At 44.6% G+C, this 24,258-nt stretch overlaps 4 protein-coding genes and 1 long non-coding RNA gene across 5 annotated transcripts; 3 read left to right on the forward strand and 2 right to left on the reverse strand.

Moving 5' to 3' along the window:
- Positions 1-1,116: 1,116 nt before the first annotated feature.
- Positions 1,117-2,007, forward strand: LOC135675450 (uncharacterized). The gene is made up of 2 exons (XM_065185602.1): positions 1,117-1,235; positions 1,653-2,007. Exons 1-2 carry the CDS (start codon positions 1,117-1,119, stop codon positions 2,005-2,007), a joined length of 474 nt encoding a protein of 157 aa, XP_065041674.1.
- Positions 2,008-6,279: 4,272 nt separating this feature from the next.
- Positions 6,280-9,292, forward strand: LOC103987446 (GEM-like protein 1). Its single transcript, XM_009405755.3, has 4 exons — positions 6,280-6,602; positions 6,694-6,795; positions 7,724-7,995; positions 8,952-9,292. The coding sequence occupies exons 1-4, from the start codon at positions 6,422-6,424 to the stop codon at positions 9,129-9,131; spliced, it is 735 nt and encodes a 244-aa protein (XP_009404030.2). The 5' UTR covers positions 6,280-6,421; the 3' UTR covers positions 9,132-9,292.
- LOC108953033 (uncharacterized) lies at positions 8,790-13,930 on the reverse strand. Its single transcript, XR_001978265.2, has 3 exons — positions 13,791-13,930; positions 10,885-13,655; positions 8,790-10,120 (listed from the first exon to the last, which is right to left on the reverse strand). It is a non-coding gene; the product is annotated as an uncharacterized LOC108953033 (long non-coding RNA).
- Positions 13,931-14,256: 326 nt separating this feature from the next.
- Positions 14,257-15,651, forward strand: LOC135676073 (transcription factor bHLH96-like). Its single transcript, XM_065186873.1, has 3 exons — positions 14,257-14,670; positions 14,749-15,189; positions 15,287-15,651. The coding sequence occupies exons 1-3, from the start codon at positions 14,257-14,259 to the stop codon at positions 15,377-15,379; spliced, it is 948 nt and encodes a 315-aa protein (XP_065042945.1). The 3' UTR covers positions 15,380-15,651.
- Positions 15,652-22,741: 7,090 nt separating this feature from the next.
- Positions 22,742-23,863, reverse strand: LOC135675451 (RING-H2 finger protein ATL52-like). The gene has a single exon (XM_065185603.1). It carries the CDS (start codon positions 23,861-23,863, stop codon positions 22,742-22,744), a length of 1,122 nt encoding a protein of 373 aa, XP_065041675.1.
- Positions 23,864-24,258: the final 395 nt, after the last annotated feature.

The following is a 24,258-nucleotide window of genomic DNA, read 5'->3' on the forward strand; positions in this document are numbered from 1 at the left end:
AAGCTCGGCACATCTCCTCCTGTTCTTCCCATTAAGAGGAGTCAATGACAGGGTTATGAAGGATGAGACGAGTAGTATCACCTCATAATTCAACTTGGTCGGAAGGAACACGGCAGGTGGGAAGGACATGATGACTGAAGAGGATCCATTATTGCCTCGTGATCAGCTCAATGGAGTTCAACAGCCGACCCAGTCGTGGGGATGAGCAGCTTGTGCGCACTCCAGCCATGTGTCTGGAATTTGGAATGCTGCTCCACAGATTCTGCCAACCGATGAGACTGTCGGTGAGCATTGAATTCTCACAGGACACATGATGGCCCATCACGTACATTACAAGGCACTCTCCTGTACAGAGAATGATACGTGGAGCTCCCACTCAACCAGTCCAACATAGACGAAGTATTATTAGCAGCAGCAGAATAAGTCTCTCTACATTGAGTATATATATATATATAAATATAAAATTTGTGATGTATCAAGTAGGAGTCGGAACATATCATGACAAAACTAACAAAAATCTAATAAGATTCATCTTGTAATAAAGAGAGCATATCACAAATGGATTACGAAATCGTTACGGGTTAGGTACGATATGAATGGTATTTATCTGTTGATCTCAATATGCGTACCGAACTAGATATGCCAAATAAACCGATCCAACATCAACCCATGAGTGAGTTAGAGTTAGATATAACAATGTCAAAATCATGTTGTGTTCAGATGATATAAATTATATGGTTCTGAGTGTTAGGAGGCTTTTGTGTGCTGACTTCTGTGATGTAAATTATAAGGTCATGCACAAGAAGCCCAAAAATAAATGGTTATATCATATATTAGCAAGTCTTAACCACTATGATTAAAACATTTGGCTTGCTTACAATAGTAACATTGCATGTATCATATTAAGCCTTCTCCACACATGCATGCCAATGATGACAACCATCACCACTTGGTCAAGTCAAAAGACTGCCAGAAAAATATCAAGCCATGTCGCAATCACATGCCAATCATCGATTACGCATACACCCTATGTTCCACATGTTCTTCATCGTCTCCTACCTTCGACCCTCTCCCTCTCTCTCATGCTTTCTCCCCTCTCCTCCTCCAGGAAGCGGGATGGCGAGCTTGGGAGGTGGAGAGTCGCCGCCAGCGGCGGTCTGTTGCATGTGCGGCGATCACGGCTTGCTGCAGGAGCTGTTTCAGTGCAAGGTCTGCCTCGTTAGATCTCAGCACAGGTAAGCCTTCACATCCTTCTGCTTTAGCATTGTTCATGTTTGCATGCTGCAGTCTTGGATATATTGGTACCATAAGCACGGCTGAGGAGCCTATCACAACTCCTCATTCTTGTAGGCTTTCCTCTCCGATTGGGTAGCATGCAGGAAGAGGATTTTGATCTGTTCTTTTTCTTAGATCGGTTGCACACGAAAACTACACCCATATATCATGAGATCTTCAGGAAATCTCAAACAAATAGAAAGGTATACGACTTGTCGATGATCAAACCGAACCGCAAGCCATAAATCTAGCAATTGAATTTGATCAATCTTTTCTTCTTTAATCTGCCGAACATGACTGACAAATCACCGTAGTCTATCATTGGTTGTACTAATCACCAAATTGTTGTCTCACTTGGATTGGCATCGATCAACCAGATACTGCAGCGACCTTTATCCGAAGTCCGAGTCATACCGAGCATGCAATTGGTGTCTAAGAGATGGAGGAGCAAAAGGTCTTGCGGGAGATGCCAAAAGGTCAACCTCTTCCTGCAACGCCATGGACCCTCGAAGCAGCGGCAGTACTGGCACAGGAGTCAAGGTCCACCGTCAGGCTTCTCCGTCACAGCTGAGCAAGCCCATCAAGAAGCTGAGACTGCTGTTGCATCGATCGGCGTCGGACATAACCGATCGCATGCGGTCGGAAGAGCTTTCGCCCAGCTTCGGTAGGGGGAGGCAGGTCGCCAAGGGAAAGATCAGAAGGTACAAACTCTTGGAAGAGGTCCCGAGCTAATCTGCACACCAACCTATGGCAAGTACGTAGTACGTGTGCGCGAGAAAGGAAGGACGGCTGCTTCTGCTGCATTCAGCTGTATTATCTTATATTATCTGCAAGTGTACAACTCTTTGGCTCTCAAAAATGCATTCGAAGTTTCAAGACATGCAATAAAGATACGATGGGATGTATTGTCTAATCTAATAGGTTGGAGAACTCGATCTCTGTGGTCTGCGCTGCTCTCTGAGGCTTTACGGTATGAGTGTCTCAGGACAACCATTAGGAGCATATCTTCTTACCATAAGGAAATAAAAGGTGCATGATGTGATGAAGGACAAACATTTGATGATTCCTGATAAGGAAGAAGATATAGATATTAGAATGATAAGTAATCAATTTATTCTTAGGTTTTAGCGGGGAATAGAGGATGGGAGAAAATGTAAAAGAAATTCTTCAAAATTTACATAGACGGATATATAAGAGTTGAAATTAACTCAACGGTGTTTATATTTGATTTGATATGATAAAAAAAAATTTATTTTTTTTAATGGACGTACAAGAGGAGTACCCAACCAATTTCATTCTATGATAACATAGGGTTGTTCGAGTAAACAACCTGGAGTCGTGGCCTCGGGGCCGACGCGGCTCGGTTCGGGTCCGGACGACAGGGATCTCCTTGGGGCATCCCTCGAGCCCGCCGAGGTGGTCGCGCTGAGGTGGTCCGATCAGAACGGGGTGGCCACTTCCTCCGGGCAGGAGCTTCTCGCCTGCGAGTCCCGCGGGGACCTTCGGCTCCGCACCTACACAAAGGTCGGGTCGGGAAGCTCGAACCGACCCCTCCAACGATCAAGTTAGATGATTGTGGAGGGGGTTTCAGATGAAAAAGTGTTTTTGTGTGTCTTTCCCTCCCGCTTTCCATTCAGAATGCGAGGGTATTTATAGGGAAGCTTACTGTTTCCTGATGTGCCCGCTTGTAGAGGGTAGGCTGGTAGCGTTTGACACCAACGTTGGCGTGGCGTGAGGAACCGAGCATGGGCAGGCGTTAATGCGCCTCGGTCGATGTTCTAGTCCGTTTGACCAGGTGTTGTCGCGTTGATCGAGGCATGAGGCGTCATCTAACGTCAACCGAGTCTTATCATAATTACTATCCTCATCATATTTCCCCCCGGAAATAAGCTATGCGTCGGTCGTTGTAACGGGAGTCCGAGGCATGGCTTCAGCTTTCAGGCGGGCTGGCCGCGCAAGCGCGGTCTCGGGGAGCATGGAGCCGAGGGGCACGACGCAGGAGGGCTGGCCGCGCTGGTGTGTCTTAGGGAGCATGGGACCGAGGAGCTGAGGAGCACGACGCAGGCGGGCTGGCCGCGCAGGTGTGATCTCGGGAAGTATAGAGCCGAGGGGCATGAAGCAGGCGGGCTGGCCGCGTAGGTGTGTCTCGGGGAGCATGGAGTCGAGGAGCATGATGCAGGCGGGCAGGCCGCGTAGGTGTGGTCTCGGGGAGCATGGAGCCGAGGAGCACGACGTAAGCGGGCTGGCCGTGCAGGTGTGGTCTCGGGCATCATGCGACCTAGGAGCACGACGCAGGCGGGCAGGCCACGCAGGTGTGGTCTCAAGCATCATGCGGTCGAGGAACACGACGCAGGCGGGCAGGCCGTGCAGGTGTGGTCTCGGACAACATGGCCGAGGGGTGGCTCGGGTGGCAGGTCGCCCTAAGGGGGGCTCGGCAGTCTACGGCCGAGGGATATGGCAAAGGCCGAGGGACACGGCTCAGGCGGGCAGGCCGCCCTGAGGTGGACTCGGCAGTCTACGGCCGAGGGACACGACCTAGGCGAGCAGGCCGCGCTGAGGTGGACTCGGCAAGGACACGGCTCAAGCCGAGGGACACGGCTCAAGCGAGCAGGCCGCGCTGAGGTAGACTCGGGTAGTCTACGGTCGAGTCGTGTAGATTCATAAGGGTTTAAGTCGGGGCTAACCGCAAGCCGAGAGGTGGTCAAGCAGATACTGAACCTTCGTTCGGAAGAAACTGAGGCAGGGCTTAGATTTCTTTTCATGAGGACTACATCGGGTAGCCACCGCGGGTGCTTGACCTCTCTTATGGAGCCCGCGGTCGAAAGTCGTCCCTTCTCCTCACGGTCGCCCAGGCCTCCGCTGTGATGTACCGGTTAGCTCACTGGAGCATCTCTGGCACCGTGGTGGGAGGTCGCTCTGTGAGGGACCAGAGGAATCTGGAAGGTCACAGGCCTATCATAAACGCCTGCACTAACAAAGAGGGGTGAGTGTCCGATAAACCCCGGATTTGCGTGGCAAAGCGATCCACAAAATGTGAGAGGGGCTCGTCCTCCCTCTGTTTGAGTCTGATGAGCAATGCCGCGGAGGGCTTTGGTCGTGCATAGGCTACGAAGTGGAGCTTGAAGTCATTGGCGAGCTGGTCGAAGGAAGCAATCGTTCCGGTCTTCAAGCCGCCATACCACGCGTGGGCCGGCCCTCTAAGAGTGGTAGGAAATGCTCTGCACATCAGGGCATCAGAGGTTTCGTATAGCGCCATTTGGGCGTGAAAAGCGGCTACGTGGTTCGCCGGGTCGGCGGAGCCATCGTAAGCATCCAGCGAGGGGAGCTGGAAGTCCAGGGGGACTGTCAAATCCCGTATCTCGGGCGTGAAGGGAGACCCTTGGTGTGCCTCCTCCCCGAGCTCTCCCTTGGACCTGCGAACCTCTTTCTGCACCTTGTCGAGTCGCTGGCTGACGAAGCGCAACTGGGCCCGCAGGAAATCCGAAGAGAGTGCCTCGGGTTCTGGGCGGTCGCTCGAGTTTGCCATCACTGGATCCCCGAGTGGGGCCGGTCGAACCCGAGGCGAAGTGGGCGCCTTGCGTTGTCACAGTGGTTTGATTGCCGACGGGTGCGCCGATTGAGAAACGAGCGAGATAATGGTTTGCACCATTTCCATCAGAGCTTGGACTTGACGGGCGAGGTTCTGAAAGGCCTCGGATGACACGGGCATTGAGTCGGCTAGGGCGCTGTCGGGCGGCGACAAGCCCGGGTCGTTGAATATTCGCCAATATCGTTCGGAGGTCGTGGCAGGTTGTTCGTCACGATGGTCTCCGTGAGGGGGATGTTCCCCCGAGGCTTGGGTCGGGTGTGACCTCTCAGCCGTGGACTCATCTGAGCCGCTCGGGTGATCACCCGACATTCCGGGCCCTCCTTCTAGCGCCAAAATGTTGGAGTAAACAACCTTGAGCCGTGGCCTCGGGGCCGACGCGGCTCGGTTCGGGTCCGGACAATGGGGATCTCCTTGGGGCGTCCCTCGAGCCCGCCGAGGTGGTTGCGCTGAGGTGGTCCGATCGGGACGGGGTGGCCGCTTCCTCCGGGCAGGAGCTCCTCGCTCGTGAGTTCCGCGGGGACCTTCGGCTCCGCACCTGCACAAAGGTCGGGTCGGGAAGCTCGACCCGACCCCTCTGACGATCAAGTTAGATGGTTGTGGTGGGAGTTTCAGATGAAGAAGTGTTTTTGTGTGTCTCTCCCTCCCTCTTTCTGTTCAGAATGCGAGGGTATTTATAGGGAAGCTTACTGTTTCTTGATGTGCCCACTTGCAGGGGGGTAGGCTGGTAGCGTCTGACACCAACGTTAGCATGGCGTGAGAAACCGAGCCTGGGCAGGCGTTAATGCGCCTCGACCAGTGTTCTGGTTCATTTGACCGGGTGCTGTCGCGTTGATCGAGGCGTGAGGCATCATCTGACGTCAGCCGAGTCTTATCATAATTACTATCCTGGTGAAAGATCTTCTTCTTCGATAAAGCTTAGCAAGAATGACAAAAAAAAAAAAAAAAAATAACGAATACTCATTGAGATTATGAATTCAAATATGTAAAAAGTATTTTGTTATTTAGGATTTATTTATTCTATAAAATACTTCATATATCCTAACAAAACTTAATTACTAATCATAAATAAAGATATACATATATTTAAATTTAATTAAAACTATTTTGTATATTAGTCTCAAGGTTGAAAAAAATACTCAGTCCTAAATATTTGAAGCATTACGATTATTTATTATTGTAGTATAAAGAGTATTCGATACATTCTCACTAGTAAATAAAAAATATATATATATATAGCAATTTTATGGCAGTAAATTTGTGCACACTAATTTTAAAAAGTACGTAATATTTTTTTCATCACTAATAATATAAATATTATCATTTTGCATTTTACAATCGTAACAATAATAAGAATGGAAGTATTAATATATCTCACGTGAGTAGCACGGCGAATGGGTAACGAGCACGCGTTTCCTTGGAGAACGCTGTCCTTCGGGCGATATCCTTCGGGCCCCATTCGGACACCTTCCACCCCTCCATCGAATCCCTTTGGATCGATCTCCGCAGGAAGCGAATCGCAGCAGCAGATATCGCGATTCCAGAAGGCGCGCCGCCGCGATGGATACCACCGCCGATCACGGCGGCAAGAAGGGCCCCGACGGCGACCGTTCCGCCAGCTACGCCCCCTACCCAAAACTCACCCCGGAAGACATCGCGCCGCCCCCCGCGGCTGCCACCACCATGCCGCCCGAATCCAACCCCTATGTCGTCCCCTCCGCCGCTCCATCCTCCTCCAACAGTACGATCGGTTTCCTCTCTCTCTCCCTCAGTTTAGATCAATTGGGTTGCCCGCTCGGTCCTCGTTTGAAGGATTGGAATCTGTTGAATAGATACGATGGACACGGTGCGCGTTGTGCTCGAGAAATTTGGGAAGAAGGTCAATGTAGCAGCGAAGAAAACGGAGGATTTTGCCGGGGATTTTTGGCAGCACTGTAAGTAGTAAGATTCTGCTGATTTATCTTTCTTAGGAGGTGAACCATGTACTCTGTTCTTTGACCATTAATTAGGTCTAAGAATGGCGAGAGGATTACAAGGAACTTTCATATCAGTTCTGTGATGCACTTTTAAGGCTGTCTCCGATCTGGAGTTGAGAGGAGGTGACTCTTTGGTTACAGTTTTCACTCTGAATAAACACCACCAAGTTAGTAGCGCAAATTACTAAATGTTCCACTTTCTCTACCAATCTGAGAATAATGAATTAGGGGAACACTTTGGTTTGTAGATCTTTAGATAAAATCTGTTACCCTAAGATACTGGAATGTTGATAAAGATCATTTTGGACAATGCTGATACAAAGTTCCTGTGACAAGTGAAATGTGGGAGAAAGTTGGCATCAACAATCAACTGTGGGTGACTTAGGATTACACCTGTATTCTAGCCTACATGTATTTCGATAGAATTCAGATAGAGATGAGGGAAGAGGATCATGAAATGGTTGGGGGCATGAATTAGTTTTCTGCTCAGGTTGAGGATCGGTCGCTGCGACAAACATAAATAGGTTATTTGATTTATCTGGAATAAGGATAGAAAATCAACAGACAAATAGAAAACGTATACTCAAATAATATTTTTATATTATATTGATTTGGGGATATTTGATGCCTAAAATCTGTTGGAATTTTACAGACCAGCTGATAAGGGTAGTAAGGTCTGTGCTTGATGTCCTTGCTTTTTCTTACTTTATCAAGCATGAATTGGCTTCACAGTTATGTTAATGCTTTATCGTGCAGGTCCGGTGACTGTGTGCCGTCAAGATCTATGATCGATTCTTGTTATGCATGCCCTTGTTTCCGTTTCCATTTTGGTATTTTTAATTTTTTCTGTTTGTGATTATTGATATAATATTTTTCCTTGTTTCAGTGAAAACAGGACCTAGCATTGCTGATGCAGCTATGGGGAGGATTGCTCAGACAACAAAAGTCATAAGTGAAGGTGGCTATGACAATATATTTCATCAGACTTTCGAGACACTTCCTGAAGAGAAACTTAAAAAGACATATGCGTGCTATCTGTCGACGTCGGCTGGTCCTGTTATGGGGGTTTTGTACCTCTCTACTGCTAAACTTGCATTCTGTAGTGATAATCCTCTGTCATACAAAGTCAGGGATCAGACTCAATGGACATATTACAAGGTACTTCATAATCATTAGCATTTGCAACAAAGTTATAGAGACCACTGACAAGATATTGTGCCTTGAATATCTAATCTAATCCCAATAAGATATTGTGTTTGTTGACAATTTTTCTTGTAATTTTATCTCGATCTAGTTTGCTCTTGAAAAAGCCTTTCTATGTTGATGACCAAGGTTGGAACTTTATCTTTTGCGCAGAGGCCTGTATGCTTCATCCATCTGTAGCATCGATATCTTTGGCAAAGAAAAATTCCTATATGATTTATTGAATGCTCTTTCTTCAGTAATGCCTATACGATTCATAGCATACTTTTATTCTTGCGGCCCACAATATAAATGTGACCAGTGATGCTTCAGACCAAATATGTTAATACCCATGTTCCTAGATGTCTTTACCTTGACATTTCCATAGAATGTTATGATCCATTGATATAGTAATGAAATTTATCAATCAAAGAAATTTATATGAAGAATCGATTAAATTGACAATTAACTTGTATTTTAGGTGAAATCAAAAAATTTTCAGTTATCTATCATTGCTGTGCAAGTTTGACTTATTTGTGTGATACTTTTGATGCTTTAGTGTTTTCCATGATCAAGCTACTCCTCTTACCGTCAATTTTATCCTTCACTAATTTACTTTTGCCTTCCAAGAGGCAATTGTCTTGAACACAATGCAGCTACTCAGATATGTTTTGCATTTGGAAGACATCATTGGAGCTTTAAACTTACGCAACATGAGCATTCTCAATAAGATAGCAACGACAATAAAAATGTTACTCTCCTGTCATAGATTCTTTTTTTTTTTTTTTGCTCTCTCTTTGGCACAAGATTATGTCATCTCTATGTTTATAATTTCACTAATACTTTTATGCTGGAGGGAGAAATAAGATCACTGTCGGTGGCTGCTCTTCACATAGATAACTCTGATTTTTCTCCTTTTGTCATCTATACAGGTGATAATTCCTCTGCATCAGATCAGATCAGTTAATCCAACAGCGAGCAACGTAAAGCTAGGCGAAAAATACATTCAGGTTGTCTCGATCGACAACCATGAGTTCTGGTTCATGGGCCTTGTGAACTATGATAGTGCTGTCAAAAACCTACAGGAAGCTGTGCAAGATGCCCGCATCTAAGTTACTCTGATCTTTTCTAAACCTGCACTGGCAATTTTCTTGAAGTTCCGCCTTCATCATCAAAAGAATTTGTTCATTGTAAAAAATACCATGTGTTTGATTCCTCATCAAATAATCGTTGTTCTCGTTACTATGATTCTGATCAATTAGTGGTTGTATCATGCTCATTCTTGTCAAAAAAATCATTGTGCTTCAGAGGCAATTTCTGCCGGTTTGTCATCATTTATAACAGCCCGACCACTTCTGATTCAGACATCTAAACTTTTATACTCTGGCGAAGTTATCACATCTAACATTGCATTCTTGATATATAGAAGCCATAATTCATATCATTTGATACATTTATCATTTCAAAATAAGTCACCAAGAAGATCTAATTATGAAGCAAAATCAACATAACTGTGACCTATCTACAAGACTCCTAATATCGGTAGGACAAATATTATTATTCGATAAGATCACCATATTCGATCAATCAGACTAGGCATATCATGTTAATATTTTCTCACCAAGTAATTTAATATATTTTTAATTCACTAAATTCGAATGCCTTATGAGGAGGGGTTTTTTTCTTTTTTAGGACGAGTGTTTTATGTCGTTAGAATAAATTTTGTGATATGGAATATTGATCAAATTAATATTATACCTATTATAATCAAAATCATAGGAAAATTTGTTCCATGGTTAACCCACACCAATGATCAATGTACTAATTGGTCATGTCAGTAGCAAGTTAAATCAGTGAGCTGTTCCATCAATCCCTAAGATGATAGGTGTTACACTCTATAGGCCCCCATGCAGAATATAATTATGAGGTTGAGAAGACAATAACAATTAGGAATGTGATTGACTGGGTTGCTGATTGACACTAATTTTATTCTCTGCTGCATCCTCCTCCAATTTGGTGTCACCACTTGTACAGGCACAATCATGCCAGGTTCTGCCACCAAATAGGTGTGGCCAGATCAACAGGGATTTGGAATCATTACCTGCGGTACAAATTGAACACCTCCCTATCATCCTTCCTGTCAATCACACACATCTTTCATTTCATGCATGATTCATGTACTGGTGCTACTGTAGATCGCTCCATTTATAATGAACAAAAGCATATGGGCACCTCTACCGATTTCAACCTCACCAAATGCATTCTATCAAACATTTATTATGCACAACACTCTATCGAAAGCAGCGGTGGTAAAATCATTGCGTTCTTTTTCCTTCTTTAAGTTTTGTTCATTAAAATTCAATCTCCAAAGATGATAAGAAGCCTATTGAATATGCTACATCAATCTACGCTCTAAGTGTCTACCTAAACACTTTTCCCAAATATGATGACTCGAAAGAAAGAGGGGTAATAAATCGAATCAATTTTGTTGTGTTGGATTGAGGACGAAGATGGATGGCATGAAGATCCGGCTGTGGACCAACCGCATCGAACTACACTCTGGACAACAAACCGATCTCATTTCTGATGAGGGCGATCTGTATCTGCCCAAATTCTACTACCAAACACATGCCTCGCTAGGGTTTGTGACTGCTAGTTTCAGAAGCATCCCTAAGGGCTGTGCAATCACCGTACACGAAAAAGGCATCGTGTGCTGGAATCACAGGCCAATCATTCCACCATGTGGGCTTGGAAACGATACAAAACCCTAACCCTAGGGCACCATAAACAACAACAGTTCAGAGCGAACAAGAAATCAAAAGAAACAGAGAGGAGGAGCACAAAATTGGGTGGAGGCATACATACATTCCTAGGCACTCTGTGCTGGACAAGGGTACAGGTGTTTCTTGGCATCTGGTGGTATTCACGGCAGCAGCATATGATTTCGGTAGATGGAATATGTTGACCATCCACAGAGCGAACGAGCGAGCGAGAGAAAGAGACGGTTGGCGTTGTGATCGCATCAGGCTCCTCTTTTCCTTCACTGTCCCGTCACCCCGCTGCACGTGATTTCGTCCCTTCCACCCCCATCCTCTTATCTTAATCCAACATACATATATATGTAAATAAATAAATCGAGATAAATTATTTTCTATTAGATAAAATGATTTTAAGGGACATAATCAAACCACTGTGATCGATCGAGTATTTAATAATTAATTTTAATTTACTGAAAAATAAATTGTGGATCGGATGGATTCAAAATGTTGACTGCAGTTCAACTTTGACCTCATCAAATCCCATTGATCGACTGTTCCACGCCTATGTCTTCAAAGACGTTCGCGGAAAGCTCGACCGAGTGGGGCCGCACCGTCGTATCCGCGAGCGCGTGGTGGGTGGCCGAGTCGGGGCTGGCGGAACGAGTGCGTCAGCCGCACGCATGAAATCACGGCCGCACGTTTGCCCTCATCTCCCTCCTCCCACCGAACCCGATTCAAATTCCTTATAATAATAATAATAATAATGTACAATACAAAAAGGATAATAAGAATTGTGGTCGGAAAAAACGAGAGAAAAGAGAGAGGCGAAACGTACGTGCAGACATGATGATCACTGTTCTCCTAATTTCTAGGGTTGATAAGGGGGCCTATGTGCCATGGAGACCAGACTTGGGTACCTCTATCATTAATAATTTCCCAAAAGCATGTGGGTATATCAACCTCGATTCGCATGATCCCAATAATTATACATCTTTTATGGTCATCATAACTTAAAGAAATATTCTTGTAGCGTTGATTTGGGCACGGATTACTCGAATTATGTTGTGGCTTTTATGTCCCGCGAGAACATCGGGGAACAGGAGGCATCCGCCGAGTCCAACGCGACGCTGATTCAGTCAATTTCGAGGCACCCGAAACTAGTTCGACAAAATTCCCCGGTGGCTGCCTTCGCCTGCCCGCGGAATAAAATACGCCAGAGATTCTCATGCCGACATCAAGCTCGAGGCTCACGTAGAGTCCCGTCATTAGCCTACTAATAATCTATGGAGATTAGAGGCGTTGTTTAGTGTTATATAGCCTTGTGGAATGGCAGAAGCAGCAGAGAAGAAGAAGAAGAAGAAGAAGAAGACAACGTGGACAAGAATTGAAAGATTTGGGTGGCAATTCGCGAGGCGAACCGCCCAGTCCGTCGGGTTTGGTGGGCGTTTTGACCCTGTCAAGTTAGTATGGCTCGCTGGGCGCGTCATGGGTGACATCGGCTGTGTTGGTTCCGGGGCGAGTCCGCGGGTAGGTGAGACCACGGGGGGAGGAGGCGAAAGGCGGGTCCAGCATGGGGCCCATTAAGCGAGGCAGGTAGGCGAATAGGGGAGAGGGTACGTTTCCGACCAACCCACGTGACAAAAGCTGTGCCCTTTGGACGGGTGGGAATCACGCGGGATCCAATACGTCTTGCAATAAAAAGCCGCCGCGTGTCACTACGAAGCTCGATCCTGTTCGAGACGGGGACAGCCGATCCCGTGATTTCGAATCGGAGGCTGGAGTTAGTAGTACTCGGCAGAGACAAGGGAGTTGGCTTGGCTGTGGGGAGGCCGCCACGAGCCACCGAATCACATAGGGGTTGGAGGAAGCCATAGGTTCGACAGGGAAAGAAACAAAACCCCCCACCCGCCCCTCCCTCGTCCTCCAGTGTCCAAACCTAATAGCTTTTCCTTAGGGATGATAATGACAAAACATGGTAGCTCTTGTTCTTGGTGCATCAAGCTCTCGTCCCACCCAAGGGTGGGGAGTCGTGGCCTCAACCTGCTGCATGAGCTCCGCATGAGAATCCAGATCTGCTGCACCCAGCAATCGACAAAACCATTAATCATCTTCATCACATCCGCAAAAGATTTGTTCCGGATGCATAATCTTACCCCTCGCATGCTGAAAATGAAACAATGGGGTCGGCCTTCGTCTTCTCATCTCAGCAGCTGCAGCAGGAGGAGGAGGAGGAGGAGGAGTACACGCCTCATCGACGGATGACGACGACGGCGGCGGCGGCGGCGGCCCTCAGATCATGATCCGACAGCAGATCCTACACGATCCGCCCGCGATTCTGTATGGCGACATCTTGTACTTGTCCGGGGGATTATAAATCCTTGGCGGTCAGCTAATCCGACCGCGGCGAGAATAATCGGCAGGGGCGGGACCACCGACAGTGTGCGTCGTCGACATCGGCAACTCCACAGTGGGTTGATTACAATCTTGTCCGGGGCTGCAAATCGAGTAGGCGCAGGGCATCAGGTGACGACGACGCCTACTGGCCATTACAAAACTCATCCTCAATTCTGCTCCTCTTCCCCGGTAGGCTTTGTAGGGAGAGCAACGACAGAGCTGATGCAGTGTCATCGATCTTCCATGGAATCGCGTGAACAGGGGGGATTATCCATGGCCCGAGCTCGTCTTCTCCCCCTCCCTTTAATTAAGTGGCATGCACAGGTTGTACTTGTACTAATCCTGGTTTTAGCTGGCACCGTGGTGGGTTTTGTCCAATGTCAGGTTGGTTTCTAGTGAAACCACTGCTGTGCCGCTGATTGCACCGGCTCCAGTAATACTGTTCTCGGAAATCAGAGATGCCAGCATCGTCATTGTTGTGAGCTGAACCAGAAGAAAGCAGATGTCGATCGATTAGAAGATTATATGTAAAACATGTAACAAGCCAATATGCATGATTGAGAATGAGAGTTAGAGATAACACTCGAGGAGGAAGGACAAGTGAGAGAGGAGTTGTACCGGCTCAAGCTAGGAGGTAGAGAGAAGCTCACATGAGCTCTAAATCCTACTGACCTCGCATCACTCTCACTGCAGACCAGCGGAATCTCTGACCCTGTTCAATTCTTTCACCCTCACCATCTCAGCATCTCATTTGTGATCTCACCAGGACCCTTTTAACCCTTCCTCCCTGTTCTGGATCTACCAGCAGATGAAACAAAACCACTGACTCACGGTGGCCCTTTGAGTTTTCTTTCTCCTATCCATCCATCAACCAGAAAATAAAAAAGGGATGGGGGGGGATGAGAGATGAGAGAAAACATGTGCTTCCCCTCTTCTGCTTCTCACGTGGTAAGTTCAGAATTATATATGTTTTCTTCTTGCTTACCTTTGGGCCTTTAAAACCCCACCCTTTCCCTCCTCCTCCTCCTCCTCCCACCGAGACACAGATGTGCAGTGCCTGTGTGTAAACGAATCTGTGAGAGAGATGGCACTAGAAGCTGTGGTTTTCCCTCAAGACCTCTTCAACTATGCTTTCAAGGAGTGGTGCGCCAACACCGGAAGTGGAGGAGGAGCATGGGAGGAGAAAAGTATGGTGTTAGAATGTGAGATGGCTGGAGGTGGAGGCGAAGGTGGAGGTGGGACCTGGGACCCAACCTGCTCCTCCTTGGCACGGAATCTCCAGGATTGGAATGTGAATTCCTCGACGCCGACAGCAGCCAGTGCGCCCGCCGGGGCGGGGGGCCGGAGAAAGAGGCGGCGTACGAAGAGCATCAAGAACAAAGAGGAGGTGGAGAGCCAGAGGATGACCCACATTGCCGTGGAGCGCAACCGCCGGCGACAAATGAATGAATACCTCGCTGTGCTCCGTTCTCTGATGCCGGCTTCCTATGTCCAAAGGGTAATCCATTCACATCTTCCGCACCGTCACTAATGCATCCAATCTCATCAAGACCATTCACTGGTTGTTGAATGATAGGGTGATCAAGCATCGATCGTCGCCGGCGCGATCAACTATGTCAAAGAACTTGAGCAGCTCCTTCAATCACTGGAAGTCCAGAAACGGGTCAAGCAACAAGCGGATGCAGCCGGCGTTGCCGCCGCCTTTGCCGACTTCTTCAGCTTCCCCCAGTACTCCTCTTACTCACCCAGTGGCGGCACCACCGCCGGAAACGGTAGTGGCATAATTGACCATGATAGTATCTTCCGAAACACCGAGGAGATCGAAGACGACGAAGCAGCCGCCGCAAACATCGAGGTGACGATGGTGGACAGCCACGCAAACCTCAAAGTGCTCACGAGGCGGCGCCCGAAGCAGCTGCTCAAGCTGGTGGCCGGGCTGCAGAGCTCGCGGCTCCTGCCGCTGCACCTCAACGTCACCTCCGTCGACCAGATGGCCATGTACTCCTTCAGTCTCAAGGTACGCCGGACTCCACCTCCTTCCTCCTCGCCGCACCATTTGCCAGCCTGATGGAGTTTGTGTGCTCATCTCTGCGACGCCTGGCTTTGATCCGCAGGTGGAAGATGACCGTCACCACACGTCGGTGGACGAGATTGCAGCAACAGTGCATCAAATGTTAGGCAGGATTCAGGAGGAGGCAAAACTGTAGAATCTCTGTTGTCTTCTTGTAGCATGGAAAAGGGTGTTGATTGCATGAAATAATCTGGCCTTGTGATGTGCAGCAGCAGAAACTCCTGTTCACCATGAGATCTGCTATTGATGATAGCCTGAGTATGCTCTCTGCTTGGCCAAAAAAATATCTTCGACAGTCTCACTGAGAACACCCAACACAACGAGAACTCGGTCAAAGGCTGTGAAACAGAGGATCTTTGCATCTGAACATAAGCTTTTAGAATTTTCCTTGGATTGTTTTTCCTTCAATGTATCTGCTTTTGATTTCTGAGCTGCCACCAAAACCACATCAGATCCAATTATCTACCTTATTGGTTAATTTTTCTAGCTACATAGATTCACATAAAATCCTAAGAAACAAATTAACTTAGGTACTCAACCAGAATGTTAGAATGATCTTAGCAACTATATTACAACACAACACTAGAGGAATCTTTCAGGAGCTCGAAAGTCTCTCCATGTGCTGGAAGCATATGGAGAAGATGGATGGCCATAAATTACATAACCAAAGACAGCTACATGCTTCAGTGGCATTCAGAAGGCGGAGAAAAGAAGATACATAGTTTTAGACATGCTTCAGAAAGATGATAGTACCAATTTCAGCAGTCTCTGGTCATGTGGATTTTTCCTTTCTTTTGTTTGATGCAAGGACAATCGCAAAGGGGCTGAAGCAATGATTCAAAGGTGAAGAAACCTACAAGACATTTCACATCATGTAAGTGTTTAAAGCTATAAAAGAGTACTGCAACATAATATTTGCCCAAGTATTTACTGCTGGGGGGAGAGAGAGAGAGAGATAGAGAAAAAGGAGGAACAAGGAGTCATTTCATGACTGATTTGGCTTCCGATGGATGTTTGAGCTGACCATGTTGGCAAATGGCCTCACAATTGTTCACATGTTGCTGATGTGCATACTGTCTGATTCTGTTCCCTGGCACACTTCATAATACTGGAGATCCAACGGAGGCCGAGGCAATCCTAATCGCTGTCCAAGCCACAAGCAAGAACAGCTGCTTGTCAGCTGATCGAACATGGAAAGGTTTGGTGCCTCTCCATTGTGTCAGCAAGAACCTAATAGTACTGTACCAAATCTAGTTGCGCTGTGTAGGGAATATAACTGTCATGCTCAACTGATAAAAATTGCATCTCCTCTACTTCATAGCATGCATGATGACATGCAAATCCAGTGATTCAAATACCTGTCACTTTAGCTCTTTCTGCAAAGATGTTGTTGCAGCTAAGTTGAAACTTTGACAACCAAATCTCATGAATCCTTTTTGAGATTCTAAAACTGATTAGTAGAACTTCAAATTTTAACTAGCTACATGAAAACAAGTGACTAGCAAAAATATTTCCTAAAAAGTGCATGGATTCTAAACCAAGAAGACTAGAATGTATGAGAATACTAGTGTAAAGTCATCTAAATAACCAGAGTGTAAATATATTTTCAGCATGGTATATAATTACCAGAAAAATACAAGAACAAGTACCTCAGGATCATCTTAGTCAAGAGACGAGATTGTGCACAGAACAATCAATACATAGCTACTTTTTGATACATCTGAACAACCAATATATATTCAATACAAAGTTACACTTAAGCGAAGCTGAAGATTGAAAAGAGCAAAACTGAGTTCACCTCTTGGTTGGTGGTCTACTAAGTGGGAACTTACAAGCTTCAACAATGTAACTTTTCAAGAAGCAACAACATGAGCCACTCACAAGAACAGCAGGCAGATTATCTTTTTAAGATGTTACCAGAAAAACACAAGGACTGCATCATGTAACAAGATGCACCTTGGCTGAAATTTCAAGCTACTTTAATATGCCAGCTTCAAAAACACAAGGACTGCATCGTGTATCACTAAAGTGAAGAACCCATATAAAATTCAGAACAGCAACATGCTCTTTGAGTTGGCATAAAGAAAAGATAAAGCCACTCCGTATTGGTGTTATGTAGTCAAGGTTTCAAAACCAATCACATCTGTCATAAGTAAAATGATCTGAAGCCTACATGCATAGAACAGCATCAACGGCCTTTATATATGCATGGTTAAAAAAACTGAGCTACCAGTATGATTTCACCATCGAATGTGAAATAACTTAATAAAGACAAAGTGAATCTAGACATCCAACTCGCTGAAGATGGAGAGGTACAATAGGCGTCCTGAAAAGGCGGCAGATAGTCACCCACCGGCCTGACCTGGTGGCCCCCCCTGGGCGGTAGAAAACAAAGAGGTGGCTGCACAATGTTAATTGATCCATGCATTCCCCTAGTTTAGATCAAACCAAAACAACTTGAATGGCAACAGGATTCAGTGGAGGAAACCAACAAAGTTATAGGAGGAGAAAGTCAAGCCTGATTGAGATATAGGATATAATCAAATATGGTAATGGGCCTGCTCAATCGGTAGTTGAAGAGCATTATTAGGACCTGTCATTAAAAGAATCGATACTTCAATCATGCTTTCGAGCTGTACTGGCAAAAGAATTTGGGTCCTGAGAATTGTAGTCAGAACTGCATTTTCTTGTCCCACACATAGCCCTCTTTCAACAATTTTATCTCGCTGACCTAATAAAATATCTTTACGGTTGGATATAAATTTATGTCCATAAGGCTCCTAAGAATATTTAAGTGCTTTTATTGTGAGGAACGAACATACCTGGACAAACAATAAAACAAGGAATTCTTGGGAACCTTAAAAGATTAAGAAGCCTCAAAACATCTCACTGACCTAATAAAATATCTTTACGGTTGGAAATAAATTTATGTGCATAAGGCTCCTAAGAATATGCAAGTGCTTTTATTGTGAGGAACAAACATACCTGGACAAACAATAAGACAAGGAATTATTGGGAATCTTACAAGATTAAGAAGCCTCAAAACACTATACGCTTGTTATCCAAGGGTACTGAATGTTGCTGATGCAGAAAGATGATCAATAAACAACACAGCATCATCTAAGACTGGACAGGACATAAAATTATTTTGGAGAAACTTTATAAAAGCTTGAAGAATCTGAACCAGATACGAAATGGCCAAGTCAAACCTTCCAAAAGGACATAACTGGATGTCAATATGCAACATGTTTTCTGGTACCTTCCAATTAGATGAATATGGTTTTAAATTTTGATTTGGTGTGATCAGCAAAGCATCTTCAACAAAACTCATCAATGTAATGCTATCTTGAAGACCAGGTAAATTATAAGTTTACATCGTCGTATAAAGAGAAAAAGGCACTGGTTGTTCTATCAGATGCAGTATTCAAGGAGCTAACGCCCATAGAAACCTACTTGGAAAAGTTAGCCTACTTCTTCCACAATCAGCATCAGAAGCAAACAGTTACAAGCCACATAATCAATTATACTGAACCTTAAGGGTATTATAGGGTTGATCTCCATAATCCAGAAGTGGGAAAAAAAAAAAGATAAGAAAACCTACATCGTCGTATAAAGAGAAAAAGGCACTGGTTGTTCTATCCGATGCAGTGTTCAAGGAGCTAACGCCCGTAGAAACCTACTTGGAAAAGTTAGCCTACTTGTTCCACAATCAACATCAGAAGCAAACAGTTACAAGCCACATAATCAATTATACTGAACCTTAAGGGTATTATAGGGTTGATCTCCATAATCCAGAAGTGGGAAAAAAGAAAAAGATAAAAATTTCTTCATGATCATGAGTGAGAACTTGATAAAGAAGTGGTAATATAAACATATTTCTCCAAAGTCCAAACTGAGTTCTTGGTAGCTTAATGCAACAATTTTATTATCCTTCCAAAGGCAAGAGAGGATACGTTCCTCTACTTGCTTTCAATTTATAAAATCATTAGGAGATCAAATTACCATGAATCTCAACTTGAATAGATTTTCTAGATTCAACTATTATGATAGAGGGTCAAGCTTGCCAAAAATAATACTTATACAACTGAGGGACCAAGTACATATTTCATGAAGTATACACTACCTTATTTTTCATGCAGCTTGCATTTTGATTGCAGAATGCAGGCAATGATGCTTAGATGCATGAATGTGACCTAAATGTATCCAGGGCAAGGCAATTTACAATTCCCCGCTAGGGAGACCAAGCAGATCAATGGAAATGATCCAATATATCTGCATCAAATGGCTCACTAACCATGTAGCCTTTGTGGAAATGGCTCTGTTTCTCATTCTAAGAATAATGACATCCTTATTCCAATATCTTTCATTATGTACTTCACAATATGGTACCCTATATTTGATTTATGAACATTGTTACTTACACCAAATAGCAACATATTTTATTGAAGTCCATAGCAACATAGTTAATTTATGGAAATTCTGGTAAAGGGTCAACTTATAATAACTTTTATAATTTGACAAGAACTCCTCAAATTTTCACATATTATAGCTACTCCTGTGACACAAGTTGTTTCTTGAACATATCTCAAGGATGGAAACTATAGATTTAAGTTTTGGTTTGTGCCAATTTTATTGTATATTGTCGGCATTGTAAAGAACTGACTCCTGAGAGTGTACATATATTAATTTAACTTGCTATGGAACCTGTGTCAGTCAACACATTATGTTGGCACATCATCAACATGAACGGTGATGTGAATTTTAATATTAAAAACTAAAATAGAATCACAAATGAAAAATAACTAAACTATCTGCAGGTACTTCAAAGATATTTACACTGTAAGAATACAGAGTATTTAGTCAATTATGAAAGTGACTTCAACAAGTACTAATTTTGCCATCAACAACCAGACATCAACATCAGTGTTAAACCATATTCTATTGCATTAACACAACCAAATATGCAAAAGTAAAACTAGTAAATCGCGATCACTAGAAAAAACTTTTCTCCGGGTCAATGTAACAGATAAACGTAGCTTTACTCTCAAGGAAACATTATGCATTATGACAATCAAAGTGTATCCTACACAGATTCCAAACATATAAAAATTTAAAATAAATGGTCAGCTTATAGTGAGTGCAGTGAATGAAAGGAATGCAGATGACTATGTACATGAAAATAATCAGCAACTTAGTCAACCAAAATATTACTACACCTAAAAGACAAGCAACATCTGCATTTAAACTTGACCTGGCATACATTTCAACAGCATTAAGTATATACTACATTATTTTGTATATGTGATATTCTACAGTCTACATTAATCTATCATTTCATCCCGAGGATCATTCATATATAAATCTTATCTCTCGTGTTTCTTTAATAGATAATGTGTTTCTAAGCCACAGGAACTATGTGACAGAACCACCAGAGTCATCAAGTTAATTGTGATCCATATGTTTTCAGTGCCCCTGATGAACGTCCTTCGCTAAGAAAGAAGAATTAGATGAGAAAAAAAATAAGATTTAAAATTTTAACATTAATATCATTTAAGTAAATACACTGTAATGCAGTATGTGGCAGTGTTAGGTACACCTTTTCTGGAACCAACATGAAGATTCTAATTTAGTTCAAAATTAAAAGTTGAACTGTTCAACTTTCACATGCTTCAGTTTGGGAGAAAGAACAACTTTGCACTTATCAAGACAAAAACAAAAAAGAACATACCTACAAGGGTAAGCAAAGGAGTGATTGAGAGAGTTATAGAAGTACTTGGACCAGACCAAATCAGTAATTTTTTTTTAAAACCAAAGTACTCGAGAATATTGACCATTCAATAATAGTTTCATACCAAAGTAGAAACAATTGCTAGCAAAATAATGCTATCATTGGCTTATTAATCACAATACCTCACTAATCAGACACTTCATTGCATGAAGAGAGCCAAAAGATTAGCCTCAAAGGAGAAATTGATAATGATCATGCCTTATTTTGGATGTCTCCCATAGTTATTTCATATGCACTTGACCTCCTTATGTGACAATGCATTAACAACTGACATCAGAATAAAAGGCTTAATACTAGCAACAAGAATGTTCCAAACTTACCCGTAATTTTCACTAGTTTTCATATTCCATGCCAGAGTAAAAAAAATTAGATTAACAGTTCTAACTTACCATTAAGATAACTGACTTCTTCGCTAAAGTTCTCTATAAAATCTGTTCTCAGTATCAATATGTTTGCAAAGGCCTAATTGTAAGCGAAGGCTATCGGAAAGCCCACCCTAAATTAACAGCTTAGATTCTCCTGTTTTACACTATCACTACCATCTATACACAAGTCTGCCCAGTAATAATATACCATCCTTTCGTTATTGTTCCAACCATTTTCTATTAGTATGTTCAGGAAACCTTAGTGAAAATTGATACTTTTCAAGAAGCATCATGCCATACCATATCAAGGCATTGAGAAGAAAGGAAAAAGAAACGACGACAGGCTTCTGTATATGAATGTTAGTAGAAACTGGTCTTAAACAATTTTACTTTGCCGGCAAGTCTACTCCATACAAATTACTGGAACAATCGATTCCTTGACAACAACCACCAAATCATGGAGAACATGGCACCAACAGTGGTGGATGATCACAAGCTTCATTCCATATCACTGGTCTATTAAACCTAAGCTATTTCCTGCTAAGTTAATGTCAACATGAAACTCAGGTCGAGCAGTATGCAGCTCATAAAATAAGTACAGATTAGAACAATTGAGAAGCTACACTTGGTATGCAGTTCATTCTCACTAAGAGCATAAATGACCAAACTGATAATAATTTTGCCAAAAAATTAACTCTGCAGTATGAGCAGAAAACCTTTAACAAATTCAGGCTAACGGATACATGGTGAACATAGCTAACATGCACCGACATCTGCTACTGCCGGAGTGGATATCATTATTTAGGATACACGACAATTCTCAGCTCCATTTTGGTTTAGCAAAATATGTGATCAGACAAAAGAGAAGGTAAACTAGAAACACTGGAACCATAATAAACGAATCAAAGCCTTAAGTGCATTCATGAGTTTCATCATTAGAACATCCTGCTTCTCCCACAAATGCATGAACTACCAATAGCCACAATGAAGTAGACAAAGCATTAAAAAAAAGGCCAACAAACTCACTTGATCAATTGGCATCAGAATCAGTGTAAAGTCCTTTACATTCTAGACATATATTCACAATTATGGACACTTAGCATCCAAGCAGAAGCTCGACTTACCAAACCTTATCATCCATTTGTTGTGCTGTGAATTAAACCCAAAACTCTCTTCCAGCCTTAAACATGACCGATGCAACATATGTGACAAGGTTGGCATTCTATATTTCCGCTCGACACACAGATACTAGTACAGTGAAGCTCTTAACTAGCAGAGAACCACTGATATGTACAAAAATTCCCCATGTTATAAGCTTAATAACATACTTCGGTCATAAGGACTATTATAGTGGGAGAACTGAGCTACGAGCTCGCAAGTGTCTCGACAAGAAGAATTTCCCACTAGCACTCGATGAAGATATTTCAATTTCTTTCGGTAGGGAAGCAGTGCCACCAGAAGTATTACCCTCCTTTCTCCAGGTTCTGACATCCAACACCTCTCTCAGGGTGGGTTCCTTTGTGTGATCACTAAGACCTTCTTCCAAGTCTGGCCTATGCATGGGATGAGGAAGAGTGAATGAATCCATAGAAAACGATCGACGAATAGGTTGGAACCGTTGTTCCCTGACATCACTAGGCACTTGCAACTCAAAAGTTGGGATTTGATCGATCATGATCCGGTTTCCAGCTCCAAACTCCAACGAGTCCCCCTCTGATTCCACTTCCAAGGCGCCTTGACCAGTGTCCAATTGCTGGCCATCGTTTTGATGGCTATCCTCTAGAGCAGAGGGGACTGAATCTAGGGCGGAATCAGGGGAGGACAAAGCGGAGGAGAAGGAAGGTAGAGTACTCGCTCCAGGCTCGGAATCGATGGAGACGGAGGTTGGGAAGACGACGGGCGCACGGCAGAGGGGGCAATTGACGTGGGATCGGAGCCAAGTATCGACACAGGTAAGGTGGAAGGCATGGCCGCACTTGGGGAGGAGACGAACGAGCTCGCCGTCGCGGAGCTCGGAGAGGCAGACGGCACAGTCAGCGGGGGATTCCCCGAGGACGCCGTCGTCGGCCTTGTACGCCCACGCGGTGACGGCTCGGATGGTGGACTCATCGAGGCCGGTGGTCCTGATGTACCATACATGGTGGTCGATCTCGACGCCGCCGACGCCGTCCTCAGAGGCACCGAACTGTTCCTCGTCAGTGGCCGCCCTGCGGCGGCGGCAACGGCGAAGGAAGAAGAAGGTTACGAGGAGTAGGAAAGCGGCGGCGGCGAGGAGGGAGGCGGCGGCGATGGGGAGGGAGGGGAGCAGGGTGGAGTGACGGAAGCGGACGGTGGTGGAGGGTTCCTGAATGGGAGCAGGGGGTGGGGGCGACGGCGGGAAAGGAGGTTGGCAAAATTCCAGATTTCCGCACGAGGAAGAGGACGCGTTGGTTGCCGAGAAGAGGAAGCGATTTCGGCGCAACGCCATCGCCCTGCCCATCCACATCCAACGCAGGCGCAGCTAGAAGACGCGACGATGACGACGACGGCGAAGATATAGGACGCCGGGGAGTCGTAGTTACTTGACCTACCACTTTTGGGAGAGAGAGGGAGAGAGAAAGAAGGGTGAGAATTTGAGAGAGAGAAAAGAAGAAGAAGAGAGTCACGTCCACGAGAAGGTTGGGCAGCGGTTCGGTGGTCACACGGACCCCGAAGGGAGCCACCCATGGAACCCGCACGATAGCGAATGGTGAGCCGGGTAGGTTTGTGTTGTTGGGTTTGGGGGTGGCTTGGGAATCGCCTTCGACTTCGGTTCGCCCACCGCAGTTGGTTGAGAAGCGGACGGGCAAGCAATAATCACAAATTAAATGGGGGGTGTGTGTG

This window comes from Musa acuminata, chromosome BXJ1-6 (assembly GCF_036884655.1).
Source record: "Musa acuminata AAA Group cultivar baxijiao chromosome BXJ1-6, Cavendish_Baxijiao_AAA, whole genome shotgun sequence".
Taxonomy (NCBI): Eukaryota; Viridiplantae; Streptophyta; class Magnoliopsida; order Zingiberales; family Musaceae; genus Musa; species Musa acuminata.